This window comes from Nematostella vectensis, chromosome 10 (assembly GCF_932526225.1).
Source record: "Nematostella vectensis chromosome 10, jaNemVect1.1, whole genome shotgun sequence".
NCBI lineage: Eukaryota > Metazoa > Cnidaria > Anthozoa > Actiniaria > Edwardsiidae > Nematostella > Nematostella vectensis.
The window spans coordinates 4,750,734-4,765,282 of NC_064043.1; the positions used below are offsets into that span (position 1 = coordinate 4,750,734).

A 14,549-nucleotide genomic window follows, 5' to 3' on the forward strand; every position below is an offset into this window, starting at 1 on the left:
CATTTGACGTTGGATTATTTTTATAGAAACATGAACAGAGAAGTGAGCAACATGAACAGAGAAGTGTGATATCAGTTTTATAACAATGGATATATTATGAAAATAACTAATAAAAAACTAAAAACTTGGAAATGCAAGTTCAACAAGAAAAAAAAATAAGAAGTTAAAGCCCGTCGATCAGACTTGAATGACACTTTTGTAAGCTATGGAACCCTTTACAAACTTGATATCATCTCAGTAAGTGAACTAAATCCGCTTGAATCACGATGGATTTCGTCAATCAATCAATAGGAAGCATCAAGCGCCAGTGACGGATCAAGGGAAAGGTTGAGGGAGTTGCCACCCCGCTCCCTCCTTCTTTTAGGGAGAGGGAATGCTTTATACACAGTCCTGAAGTTGGAGTCAAAACCCGTTTCCCGGCCGTTGTTCTGGCAAAATCCCGGTAGCTGTACTGTATATTTTACAGGGGAGGCGGGAGGGGGGGGGGGGGGGGGGGGCAACTAAAAAGAGGTCCTAAATTTAGAAGGGTTAGTAGTCTTATAGTCTCCTGCGCAGCCGTCCATCCATCCTCTTTATAAACTGGATCCACCCGTGAACGTGTGAACGTTAGAGTTGTGCATTATTTTATTGATACGCTTTACAATACTATAAGCAAAATGCTAGTGAGGCGAATGAAAATTACCCTATGACAAGAAATCTATTCACATATTTACAATAGTTTGTTTCACGTCCAAGAGGTGTGAATCCCGTCGTAAGGAATCTTATGATAGTCTGTACATTCTCCTACAATAATGCCCAGTTGCCATGACGACATAGATCTACTCCCTCACAGAGGTTACTCATAATTAAGGGATTAGAAGAGGTTTTTTGAGATTACTTTTTTTTTCAATTGTCCTTTAATCTATTGCTCTAAGTCCCTAGAAGCTTTTACATGATTTGGGCTCTCTAAAGGAGGCGAAGGGGTCTTAGAAGCCTGCGAGCAAAGTTGCGGTATCGCCCAGTGTTGAGCAGGCGCAGTAGCTATCTGGGAATCGAAGCATGCGCACGAGGTAGAGCCGCTGTACGGACACAGTGGCCACGGTAAGTGCATGTGCGCATGCGCAGTGCTTGCGTAGTGTGGTGAAGTAAGAGTAGGGTAGCCTCGGCCGATCCATGTGGGATCCAAGGGAATGTACGTGCTATCGTAAGGTTTGCTGGAAACCGCTGGCTCGTCTCCATCCTTAACTTGCTTGCGATATTTTGCTCGTCTGTTTTTGAACCAAACCTAAGATAAAATGGCAGAAGAATGGCATATTGTTAGGGGATGATGATGATAGATTAATGTGGCATAGAACTTTATATGAGATGAGGTTTTTCTTGAACAAATGAAAAAAGGTATGTTCGTAACGTACAAGACTGACGGGCTTCTCGGGCAAAATGAAATTATGCTTGCAGAAATCCCATTTTCCTTTCTCTCGAACTAGGTTTCTCCTTGTTTCCATTCGCAGTTACATAGAGTTTGAGTTCCTAGGATCAACTGCCAGGACTACAGTAACTAACTCGTTTTCGCATTCTGAGGCAAGAAGAAAGGAAATGTGGGTGATTTTTATATGAGTGGACCAGACTAGACTAGAATGACCGGGGCCTTCGAGAGCCTAATAAATTTCCATTTTCCATAGGTCCTAGTAACATTCCTTAAGGCATACCTGTATTCTGGACTCGGGGATGTTGATATAAGCAGCGAGTTGCTCCCTCATCACTACATCCGGGTAATGTGTTTTACTGAACGTACTCTCAAGGATCTGAAGCTGCTGATGTGTGAACGCAGTGCGCGTGCGCCTGTGCTTGGCACGTGACGAACCATAATGCACCTCGAGTATGATGTCTGCGGATGGAGATTAGCGCAAATTAGATGGTGAAGATGTAAGGTTTTCTTGATCAAAGGCAATAAGTAACCATAACTTGATATAACTTTATAAGGCATACTTTTAATCATGATATTATGTCAACGTTTCATAGTAGAGTTTTAAAACACAGTAGGGTATTAAATTAACTTAACGTTGGATAAAATTCTAATTAACCCTTGCATCCACCTATGATTTTGCTCTTTCATTTTTGAACAACAAACGATGGCCATATTGTATCTATCCCGTCCCCGACTTCTTGTGTTACCATTTTTTAACTCGATAAAGACACAGATAGAGAAATTTAATGAGTACAAGCAAAAACATGAGATATAAAAGTTATCTCCTGTCAACTACAAAATTGGAAGAAAACACACATTTAACGAAAAAAATTCCCAGGGCTTCATTGCCATATAGACATTTTAGAGCATTTAAAAAATATAAATATTTTAAGCGCTGTCCCTTACAAATTCTACCCGAGTTGAGACACTACAACTTGATGTGAGGCTCGTGCCTTTACCTGCTAGTCTCTCAGCCAGGGTGAGTGCTCTCGCGGCTGATCGCGGCTCCTGCGGCTCTTCGGGGCTATCTGGTCGCAGAATGTTATCAATCGTGAAGGACGATGATCGCAAGTCGGAGCTCATCCCTAGTTAACCTCTTTATGATACGTAACGTCTTTTACTAACTGTTCGTGGGGGTGGTTATGGCGGACTGGCGTCGAACGCGTCCTGTCAGCTAGTTGGGCTTTGGTGTGTTTGCAGGTAAGATCGACTTCCTCCACGCTTTATCCTGCACGCAGATAGGAAATGAAAGTCAACTTGTGACGTGAACTGGCTTACTATGATGTTTGCACCTGTGTTTGTAATTAACTTGAGCCAATCACTCACGTGAATACACCTCTTCACAGCGCGTTACACAACGAATCAATACACTCGCTCACATTCGTGAAAAATGGCCCTCAGTCAACGATTTGTTTGTTTATCACAAGTGAGTTAATAACAACTTAGAGTGTCAAATGGTTGAGTTTAGCACACATAACACACTAAATCCTGTAAAATGTTTATTGAAATCAAGTTTGTTAAGAACCCTTGAGCACGAGAATGCGATAAGCCCTCTATTCCTGTGAGATCGGGGTAAAACCAAAAGAACCCGTAATCGCTTTGCTACGCTCATTAGAGTCTTGAAAGCTATAATATCAGGGTGATATCTGACGAAAACGCATCAATAAAAAAAAAAATCCACTGTCCTTAACTATTGAATCAGCTTTGCAACTGCGCATAAATTATCCCGCACTTGACTTCATGCTCCTTGAGGGAATACTCAAGTCTTGTCACTAAAAGGATCTTAGAAATACTTTCCCTTATAATGTTTTTTTTCCTGAGCTCAGCACAATATAAATTCACGCGAAAAAAAGACGCAACATAGATTCTTGTAAAGAGACTGTTCGTCCCATCATCTAGTGTACGCTTCGGACGTCCTAATCCCTTCAGCAGTTGTTAATTGAGTTGATTGACCACCAATACTAACAGTTTATGGATTCAGGTCTTCGACTAGGGGGCTAAGCAAACTATGAGAACCGCATCAGACCTGCTCTCGTCACGATCGCTAACCGCTCTAAAACTTGTGCAAACAAATGCGGCTCAGGACGCATATGAGATTGTTTGTCCACCTCATTCGACTGATTTGCCGACAGTGATGGATTGCACTATAATGACAGCTTTCAGACCTCCCTGACGCGCCGTTGATTTTAATTAATAACTCTTATCAACACCGTAAGAATAACATGTCTCTTTCATCCAGGCCATACTCTTTGGTTAAGGACCGTTACCACACCCTTTGCCTTTGTAGTGGCACTATTGTGAGGGCGCGCGATATTAAATTATAGCCGCAACAAAGGGGATTTAGAGTCGGGTTAATTGTGGTGGGATAGCATCCGTATTGTACTCTTCATTAGTTAAAATAACAGCAATAATTTCAAAATCAGATCTTCGCGCAAAATCCAATAAGGCAACTGAAATCGAAACCTGTCTCTAAATGAAAATTGTTGCGAAATGAATTTCACCACAAGCCTGCTTTAACCACTTTTTTATTGCTCGACACTAATTCGAAACGCTATTCCCCACACATTTTTCTTTGTCTTGCTTTCGTGAGCCAAAGGCATGATGAGAAAAACACTTTATCTCGCTACCGATGTTTGAAACTACTAGAAACGCGTCGACTAGTCTAAGACGTTATCGGTAATCCTAATTTGTGTCATCTCCTTGAGTTATCAATGATTTTAAAGCTACCGATCGAGATCGACTTGTTAAAATGTCTTGCATATGCTCTTTGCCGTCGGTCTTGCCAGTTTGTCCGTACCTTTCACTCAACAAAGAGAAGAGACATCTTGGAATGGCGCTTTTGGCATATCTGACTTTCTTGCGCGCTTACTCAAGAGGCTGAGCCAAAAATGACTTGTGAAAAAAACTATGTCATTGATATCATAGATCATGGTATAAGAAACTCTTGGAGGGGATAACAGGGGGACACAATAAGTGAACAATATTGAACCACTAGACGCTTGCGCCTTACTGACGACCGGTCGACATAATTACGCATACCCACGCGAAATAATGCAAGGTACAAAATGGATTAATACGCAGTTACTAAGAATCTAAAAAGATGCATAATCGATAAGGATATCTGTACATGTGAACTTCTTAGTACCCAAAGTCAACGCTAATTGCCATGATCTCTGCTGGGTTTGTTTGTTGTTAAGCGAAGTCTGGGTGCTTTCGTTTAACAAATCTTCGGGCCCAGGTTATGGTGAATAAGCTACATGAATGCGTTTGAAAGCTTTTATCGAAAGTGCACGAGATGTTTGTTAGCATGTGCTCATGGTGAAATGGATGGTTAACTTCCGTGAAGTGATGTTTGAACAGTCGAGGTTCGCACTCCGGTGTGAACTCGTGTTTTTTAGAGATCAGAAAGGAAATTTTATTATGGCCGCGCAATGGTTTTTCCTTTTGTTCAAATCATCCCATAGAAAATTCGAAGCCAAAAAAAGCTTCTAAAATAAAGTTGCCAATTATCTTATATGCATGGTTCAAGCTTCATCGAAGGGGGATTTGCCGAAAATGTGAATAGTTCTTGACGTTGATGTTCGCAGTCATTCTTTTCGGGACACGTACATATCATTAATTAACCATTCAATGTCGTACAATGCTTACAATCTAAGTTGGTCCAATACCGAAATAAGCAATAGTGATTTTTGTGCAGAAATATCAATCTCAAAACCCCTCGCGGCCGAATACAAGTTTTGTTTTGTTGAAATGAATAGGAACAGGGATAAGAGTTTAAAAGTATCTTTTATTTATATGCGTATTTGGTGCTTCTCACGAAATCAGTAAGATCAGCTCATAGGTCAAGTACTTTCCTTTTACGAGCCAAGAACACAATACTCAATAATGAATTTCATGGAGCAGTATGCGAGGGTTTGTATGTAGCCTTTTTGCTCCCAGACGCAATGTTGGGCTGGCACCGGTCTTGTATCAATAGTCATTTCTCTAAGCTGATAAAGACATAGTGGTACTGAGCTGTGATGAAAAGGCGAACCGGATTAGGTGAGGGATAGATACCATTCTCTTTTCCCTCCTCAATGCCTGCCTCTTCATGAATTGGCCCTGCATACGAAGCATCCAAAACGTCCGATTCTCGCTTAACTTACAAGTTTACTCACATCCGTCTACTATACAATGATACTGTTAAACTACAGCTACAGCTTTGAGTGAGAGAATAATTTCGTTACAGCTTTATTTTTTGAAGGATAAAATACGACAAAAAAAAATGAGTTGATTCATCTTTTTTCTGAGAACAAAATCTTAATAGTAAAAACAGAAACGATTTTTTTTCCTTTTTATTCAACTGTTTGTTAAAATGAAAAGGGGATAATGGAATATGAAATGTTCAGTCTACGCATTTAACAACCCTCATAAATACTAGTCTTACTAGGCTCACTTTGCTGCGTCTCCTAAAGTCTTGTATTTTTCTTTAAAAAGGGCCAACAAAACATATTTTTATGATTATATTACCTTCGGGGGCAGGATATTGAATCTCTTGAAGGCTTTTAAAACGTCTTAACGCGCGAGGAAAGAATTGTTTAAACCGACCACTATGTACTGTCCTAAATTCTGTCAAAGTTTATCACATATCGATATTGAGCTAAGATAAATCTAACCTCATCTGCTTGTTTAATCTAATAATTTGTAAGCGAGACTTAGGGGCGTATTTTTCTTGGGGGGAAAAGGAGAATGAAAAAGGAACCCCTTCGATACAAAATAGAAACACCACAATTCTTATTAGATTTAAAGCATCATGCGATAAAATATCACATACAGTCTTAAAGATTATGGACATGTGGTGTGGAAAACTTGATGTCAGATTGGGAAATCAAAGGAAATGACGGCTAATTCCTTAGGATCAAGTAAAAGAGTTTAATAGTAAATGCATACGACATACCTGAATAAGCAGGTTTCACTTTGCAGATGTCAAGGGAAACTTAACCAACCATAGAAACCACCGAAATAGGGGGATATTCAATGTATTGTTTCTAGAAACTCTTTGTCCTCAATCTTGCTCTTGGTAGAGTTCGTTTCGATGTGTTGTTTCAGAGTACGCTATAGTGTACTATATCCGAGCTTAACTCACAGGCTTTGTAAACATTTAAGTAGCGGGGAGATTAAAATTTAATCAAAAGATTATTCTTTTGCATTTTTTGGATGTTGATAGCTTAAAGAGAGGAAGGAAAGTTATGCTTTGTGCGAAAAACTAAATCTTATTAAATCTTGCACGAAGGCAGCATGAATAGTTTATAGCTGCTATGTCAAATTACTATCCATGTGCGAAGAGTTTAATAATGTAGAAATATAACATACAAGCCGTGATTTTAAATAGGCAAATAATTGGGAAAAAGACAAAGTTTCTTGCAAATGCAAGAGAATGATCTAGCGATATAAGAAACGATTCCAAAACGATTAACCCAGAACATATTACTTTAAGAATACAACATTTCCACCTAACAGTATGAGACAAAACAGCGATTTTGATAATGCTTTGTAGGCTAAAAATGCCGGATTTGTACGACGTACTGTGTTTTCATACAAAATCCATTTTATGCTTTATTTTTCCTAAGCTTTTTTATTTTGATAATCGGCAATAATAATCGGCAATATAATACTGCTTGATTGGTATAGGACGCAGAGGTAAAACATCCGGAAACACAAAAAGGAAATCCAGTAGAAAACAGATTTAGGAGTTACAAAAAATATTTTCTTGGTGCATGGTTATGTCTAATAAGGACTGGCTGTGTTGTTTTTCGTGATCGTGAATATCATATCAGCAATGTTAGAATAACAATGTTAAGAGTAACAGGGTTGTTATTTTAATATTTCCTTTTCTTTTTTCCAGAAAAAAAGGGAATGCAGTTATTCAAGTAAATATTCATAACCGATCAAACACGTCCCTTTCTTTCAGACGAAAGCTTGAAGAAACATGTTTTATCAATATGTAATTTGTACAAAGTATTTGCCAAGGAAAAATTATTTATTCCTTTCGCAGTTTCCTGAAACCTTTTGAAATAAATATGTGTAGCTTTTGGATTTGTATAAAAATAATACTCTTGCAAAAACTATGGAAATAGTATAAAAAAGAAAAACCCTTAGGTACCCAGTATATATAGTAAAATGCAGAGTAATGCAGATTATTTACAAAATCAATTTAAAGGGGACGTGTCACTTTTTTGTCGAGGGCCAATTGAAAACTGAGCTTCATCCTTCGTATATCTTTTAACCAAATATATCTGGTGCCTCAAGAGAAAACAGCTACCATTTGTTCATTAAGTGCAAAGCAACAAGACTTGTTTAAACTTTGCAAGAAAATGTATTTGATCTCTTGGGACATCATTTTGGATGGCTCCTTTTAAAGAATAAAACCCTCTCACGTCCAATAGACGTCGCCCATGCATACTTCTAAAGAGGCGCATGACTGGTGAAAAGATGATCCCCGATTCTATGCGGTGAAGGCTGGCCAGATAACTCACTGGCTCGATAGGAATGTTAATGTAGGAAGCTTGAATGCCATTCTTTACAAAGATCCCTCAACAAAAAGACCCATAAAAAGAAGGCGTATCAAATGGTTTATCTTTTTTAGCTTCACTGCTAGCACAAAAGGCTTCTACGTATCAAACAAAGCGTACCAAACAGTTTTCGTCTGACTGCGTGTGAGTCAGATTGTATTTTTTATCCATTATGTATGAATTCACACTAGAATTTAGCGTTTCGCTGGAAAGGGTGTTTGATAGAGGCCAGTTAATAAATAGAAAATTAAATGCTTTACACTAATGTACCATGTAGAGGAATTTGGAATGAGGCGCCCTTTGATGTGTATTACTATGCCACGTACATGTTTTTAGTTCTGGGTGCAATTAAAGAAAGCCAGTCAAGCCGACATACCGAGTCACACAAAGCACTCATTTCCATCGGTTGAATCAAGAGTGTAACTGACCAAATATCGCCAAAAAGTATCAGAATTTCTTCCCTGGATGATTATTATTTAGAATTTTCTTGCAAAAACACCGTTGTATTACAGTCGAAATAATCACAAGGTGGGATGCCTAGTTTTGCTACGCTGTGTATGTTTTAGCATATTTTATCGAAATTCTCGCATGTAGCTTAAAAACCACGACTAAGGCAAAAATAAGGTTAACATGCAAATATGCTTAAAAAGCTAAGACTCAAAAATAAGAAAAAAAAGGTCTAATTAAAACAGACAAAATGAGAAAAAATATTATGACCATATGGCCGAGGATCGAACTTGATTTTTTATTCGATAAAAAAATAGACCATACATCCAGACGTGCGCTGAATCACCGTATGGCAGCTAAAGCTTTACGGCTAGGCTGGAGATTTCGGCCCCAGCACCGCTATCTAGCGAACTGTGTAACACACAGGTACCGAGGCACCAGCGCATTAATAGGGAGACAATAACCAGGTTCCTGGCCCTTAAGACCTAAGTCTTATACGGTTACGCCACACACAGCTCGCTGTGACGTAGAGTGAAAAGTATTGAGGTCTATTCGGGCGCCTTAGTCTCTTGGGAGTACTCAAGACCGGCGTATAGTAGTAATGGAATCATCTTGCACGTGCACGTGCACGTAGCGTCTTTTGTGTGCCAAAATCGGCTCATCGTGAATGGTATATACAATGCAGTCACATGGCTGAATGTTTGTGTTTTTTTAACTGCAGCAGTATTTTTCATTGGTCCTGATGGCACAGACTTGCGGTTGATGGGTTACGATATCACTATACAACTTGTCTTAGTAAAAAACGAGGACCATCCCAAAGCAGCTGCATGTCTACCAAATACAACCATTTCTCTGAGGAGGAAACCTTTGAAAAAGTGCTTTTAACCAATGTTTAGATAAAAGTGAAAAAAAAAACATGAAGAGAAGGTTTATACGATTTTTCTGCACATGATCTGATATTAATCGAAAGTGACTCTGCTCTAATGTCAATCGGTGCTATTTTAGAGTACTTATAAGCACCATTCGCAAGTGAATCGGCATTACACTCACAAAAGCGACATTCGGGAGTTAAAAATACTTAACCTCCCTCGCCTCCCTCGCAGGCGTTTTCACGCAGGTGTCACTCAAACGCCTGCGAGGAAGGCTGGGAGTTATTTATTTATTTATTTATTTCTATTTCCACCAGTTATACTGGTGCGGAAGGCACAACAGAGCTAGGCTCCAATTCAAGTACCCCCTTGAGTGTATTGTTAGTAAGCATTGTAAGCACTGTCACTGGGGGTGGTCACTGCCAGAGGGTTTATTGCGTCCCCAGTGGTTCTTTTACGTCCCTTCGGTTCAGGTTAGTGTAGTGCAGCTTGAAGAGACGGGACCTCCGGTTTAGTGTCCTTATCCGAGAAGACTGGAAACACGGGAGAATAACTTCAACTCACTTGTGACACAAATTCGAACCAAGGCAGGAACCCGGAAAAAATCCCCAGTTTGAGCCAGGATTCGAACCTTGGCCACAGCGGTGAGAGGCCGACGCGCTAACACACTAGGCCACCCGTGCTTCCCTCGTTACTTTGTACGCGTGTACTTCAGGCACACCGTGGTGTATTGTACTACATGTAGCCACGAATGAATAAAACAATAACAAGGTCTAAGGAGATACAAACAATATAGATCAAGGATGAAGTGACTTCGCTGACGTTTCAAGCAACGTTCGTCAGAGCAAACAACAAAGAAACAGCAGTTTGCGGGATGCTATATACTATTAAATGTATATAGTTTAGGAAAAGGCTGCTGAATTTGGTGAATCATACATATTGTCGAGGGTGGGGAGGGGGCATTTTTTGAAGCATGTGATAGAACGGACCCATTCCTTTTCAGACGGATCTAATTTCTATTAGAATATATCTAGCATAACATTTTGTTTTCGATTTCATATTTACCAGCACTCCCTATTTTTTAACCATGGAAATTTATTACGTAAGTTTGCTAAAAACGTACCCATCAGTCTGCTAGTATATCTATTGTGTATGGATAATATAGAAATTTGTATTATTAGTCAATCAGTTGCGCTCACTACACTATTCTATAAACACAAAGCCTTCTTATTTTCAGCAAGAAAGAGGTAATAACACAATGATCCAAACAGCATTGATGTATTTGCTAACTTTCCTAGTACTGGATGAAACGAATGCAGTTTATATAGCGACGATGTTACGCGAGGTGTCTATTGACCCCAAGGCGCGCTCATTTCCCCACATTGACTCTACTAGATCTATAGCTATTCTTTTGTTATAATTCTCCTTACCGTTTGCCGGGAGATGAGGATGTGTGCGAAGTTGTTTTCAATATGAGGATGATCGCGTAGGTTTGCCGATATAAACAACTGCATTTACCGCAGCTTTTAACGGTTTCTTATTTGAGTTGCGGAGGACTAAGTCGCAAAGCGGCTTTATTTTAGTCTGGGACCCTCGGATAATGCGGTGAAATGGCTGGACTTGCTTATAGAAAAACAAAAGCCTGTCAAGACAGAACTTCAGAATGTTAAACCCCCGTAAAACGCCATTAAAACGTGCACAATATTGAACGATTGCGAGATTTTTTGTGTGTGCTGTTTTGTTTGTTTTCTTATGTAATCTCGTCAAGACCAGCATATATTCGCGTTCTAGAAAAAGAGCGATTATTATGTCACGGATATACTTTGGTGTATTAGTAATCGCATTAGCTCGTTAGCAGTTAATGACGACCCGGTGAGGCAGAAGTAAGGGGTGATGCCCACAATACAGCGCAATGTGAAGCATACACTCTCGAGGGCTAGCCAAGTGATGCTGGACCTCGGGTTCGATATCTCTTCGAATGTGCTGTATAGGTGTTCCATGTGCCACCACAGACCGTCCATGCTGAACATATTGTACTCAGATCTCGTGACTCGATAGTATGTGGTGGGCAATCAAGACAAAAAGCTGATGATCTTTTAAAAGCTTGCGGTTTTCCCAGACGGTTTAACGAGAGCGCATTAAATCAAGGCTATGAAAGGAAAACAACGCGTACCACGATATGTTACACACAAGCGCCACAGAAACTGCGTGAAAACAACCCTGGAATAGCACTACCTCAATCATACTAAATACACAACCTTTGAATCGTTCTACCTTTCAAAAATCATTCCTCACAATGTTAGATCGATGCGTGCGCTTTCTAAAGATCTTGGTCTTGGACCTGGCCTATTCTAACCTTGTAATAGCATAGGCAGAATCTTGTGACAGGACTTGCCAATCATTACACAATCCCCTTTAATATATTTCCTGTTTATGCGATGAAATGCGTGGATCCTAATGCTATTAGCAGTACTCTGATACTATAGGCTATAGCATAGCTTTTAATGGCCTCTATTACGGATGCCTGGGACTTCGGATGCGCCGTGTAGTAAGGCATACATTGCATGGTATAAACGTCCTTAATCTTCGTGAAAGCGATATAACAAAAGAAGTTTTTGCTATTTTGATGAAATCCCTCGGGAACCCGGGACGCGTAGAGCGTGGGATGAGATCACGTGAGCTTAACAACGTTTCAACTTATATGGCAACTAAGTTGCATATATATATATACAGCGTAAAAGGAAAAGTATCCGAAAACGCTCTGTTTTTACATCTTAATCTATTGATAAAATGTGAAAGTGTTGTGCTTGGCCAAAGCTTGTGTGCTTATGGCTCAATACAGGGCCGTGGCAGAGGCAAGGGTCGGGGGGGAGGGGAGGCTCACCCGCAATCCCCTCCCTTAAAAAAAAAGACTAATAAGATTACCGGTAGAGGCGTAGATGTTGCCTCCAGTTTTTTGTAACTGTATCCTGGTAAAACCATAAATATTACAAGGCCTGCTAGTCCTGGCATATTCTGTGGTGGTCAAATATTCGCTATAACATGGGATGTACTGTATCCAATTTTGTGTTCTGTTTGTGTGTATTTGGGAGATTGCTCCAACCCGGCAGGTATAGCCTTTACAATAGGGCAGAGAGAATTTAAATCAGCAAACAGACTATTATTTGATCATTTATCCAACAGTACTTCCCAAAGAATGCCTCGATGTTCACCAAGAGCAAATTAAATATCCTCGTTGCAAATGAATTTACTTTAAGGAATGATGAAACTTCGTTAAGGCCGTGTTTAGGTTAAGCTAAACCTATTGAAGCTTTAGCTAAAGACAAATTTGTGATATATATATATATATATATATATATATATATATATATCAAAATGCCACTTTTTACTCTTTTTTATTATTGCTTCCAACTGCAACTAAGTTGTGTGCGCATTTTCTTCTTTGTCTTTAAGCTCTGCTAATGTTAGTCACAGCTAACAGGAAAATATTAATTAAGCATGGGGCAACAACAACAAAAGCTGACTCGTAGATTCGTCCTGTTTTACCGCAGATAAGCAGTTTCAGAACCCGTAAACACCAACTAATTGCACCAGGTGATTAGTTGGAATACGGATCTAGTGTTATAATCTGGTTAAACACACAGTTATCGTGCCATATTTCCGTGACTCGTAAATGAATAGAGGAAGTTGCTATTTATATTTACGGCGGGATGAAATCAATCTTTAACATGCTGGATTTGAACAGGATTGCTGATAGCTGGTCTTTTTTTCTAAGACCTCATGCGAGGTCATGCGAGAGAAAAAGTGCGGACAGTTTGGCTATTACGACTGGCACACAAAGATACAGAATAGAAGATGGCGAAACGTATCCTCTATACCGCGTTCTTGCAGTGCACATTGAAAAATACCAGCATTGCGTAGTGTCACGTGATAAGTGCGAGGTCATGTGACCTACTAAAAACTACGTCACTTCACATGTGAGCTATTGCGCAGGGGTGTCCCCCTCCCCACCCAAATCGCCAAAAATCGTGGTCTATTATTTAAAATTTAAAATTTAGCAATTGTCAAAATATCTGCGCACCTCAGCAAGTCCTTTTTCTGCATTTGGTACCTGCTCAACGACGTTGATTTTGTGCAACGTTAGCCATAGTATCCGAGATGTTGATAGCGAGGGTGCAAAAACACCTTCAATTGATAACATACCCTATGTCACTGATGCTATTATGCTGCAGAAATACGGAGCACGGGAAAAGATCGTTTTGTATCACGTGGTATCTACTTTTCGTGTCACGTGCAGATGCGTGCTTTGTCACGTGATGACGACGTCTTGTGACCAAGCTGCCAATCTCGTGCCGTCTTGCACTCACACAGTCACAATCAATCAATTAAAGTTACTATTAAATGCAGGATGTTACCATCTGCCAACACACTACCAAACAGCAGATAAGAGCTATAGCATCTTTACAGCAAAAACCGGCCTGTTCGACTAAATTTGCGAAATAAGGAACGCAGACCCACAGAAAATATGAAAGAGGCAATGTTCGAGTCATTATTACAATGTGATATTGTTTTAACATGTTGTATGAATCGTTGAGACTATACTCCTAAGGGGATGACAGAAAAAGTTAACTTTGCTCGTAAATTTAGTAACTGGCGTATTGACAAGAGAATAGGAAAAAAAACATTTCATCAGTAATCCAACACGGGAGAACGAAACTTGCAAGCCTCGGAAAATAAGACGAATGGCCAGGTTCACTCGCAAGGCCTTTTGTCATGAACTGTGAAAATATAAATAGATATATACGTATGCTTTACGAATTTTCTAGAAGAGATTTGCCTCTATTCAGGTTTGTGGTCATTCTCTACTCAAAGAAGAAACTATAAAGAACTAAGAAGATCGAAAAAAACACATTAAAAACGTCACAATGATTTTGAATAAATAAATAAAAAATTTCGTACAAATTATACAAAAGTAGATAAGTACAAATTATATAGGACCAAAATTCAAAATACTCCTGCAATTGGTTATAGTGTTACCTTTTTGTAATCTGCTCGTTTTCTTGGCTTTCTTTTTGTGCGAAAGAAAAAAAAGACGTATCCCAGTTATTATTGCGTTAGCTCCTCTCTCAGATTTAACATTAATGCCCTCTTTCTCCATTTCACACGGTTAACTATTTGGAAGATAAATCATTCTTGTACTGGGGGTTTAAACAAATAGTATCAGCTAGACTCAGCTCT

General features: G+C 39.5%; 1 protein-coding gene across 5 annotated transcripts; it reads right to left on the minus strand.

The window, feature by feature from the left end:
- Positions 1-606: 606 nt before the first annotated feature.
- Positions 607-14,455, minus strand: LOC5510235 (paired mesoderm homeobox protein 2). Of its 5 annotated transcripts, none has more exons than XM_032379402.2 (4): positions 14,349-14,455; positions 2,404-2,672; positions 1,686-1,864; positions 607-1,264 (listed from the first exon to the last, which is right to left on the minus strand). In XM_032379402.2, exons 2-4 carry the CDS (start codon positions 2,525-2,527, stop codon positions 902-904), a joined length of 666 nt encoding a protein of 221 aa, XP_032235293.1. In that variant the 5' UTR covers positions 2,528-2,672; positions 14,349-14,455; the 3' UTR covers positions 607-901. The 5 variants fall into 5 exon arrangements, with proteins under 5 accessions (XP_032235293.1, XP_032235292.1, XP_032235291.1 ...); XM_032379401.2 differs by lacking the exon at positions 14,349-14,455 and adding an exon at positions 10,742-10,834; XM_032379400.2 differs by lacking the exon at positions 14,349-14,455 and adding an exon at positions 6,381-6,546.
- Positions 14,456-14,549: the final 94 nt, after the last annotated feature.

Coding starts and splice junctions, on each gene's coding strand:
- LOC5510235 (XM_032379402.2), bottom strand. CDS start 2,527: ATGAGCTCCGACTTGCGATCATCGTCCTTCACGATTGATAACATTCTG. Junction 1,865..2,403: donor CCTGGCTGAGAGACTAGCAG/GTAAAGGCACGA, acceptor CTCCATCCGCAG/ACATCATACTCGAGGTGCAT. Junction 1,265..1,685: donor TCCCCGAGTCCAGAATACAG/GTATGCCTTAAG, acceptor ATTTTATCTTAG/GTTTGGTTCAAAAACAGACG.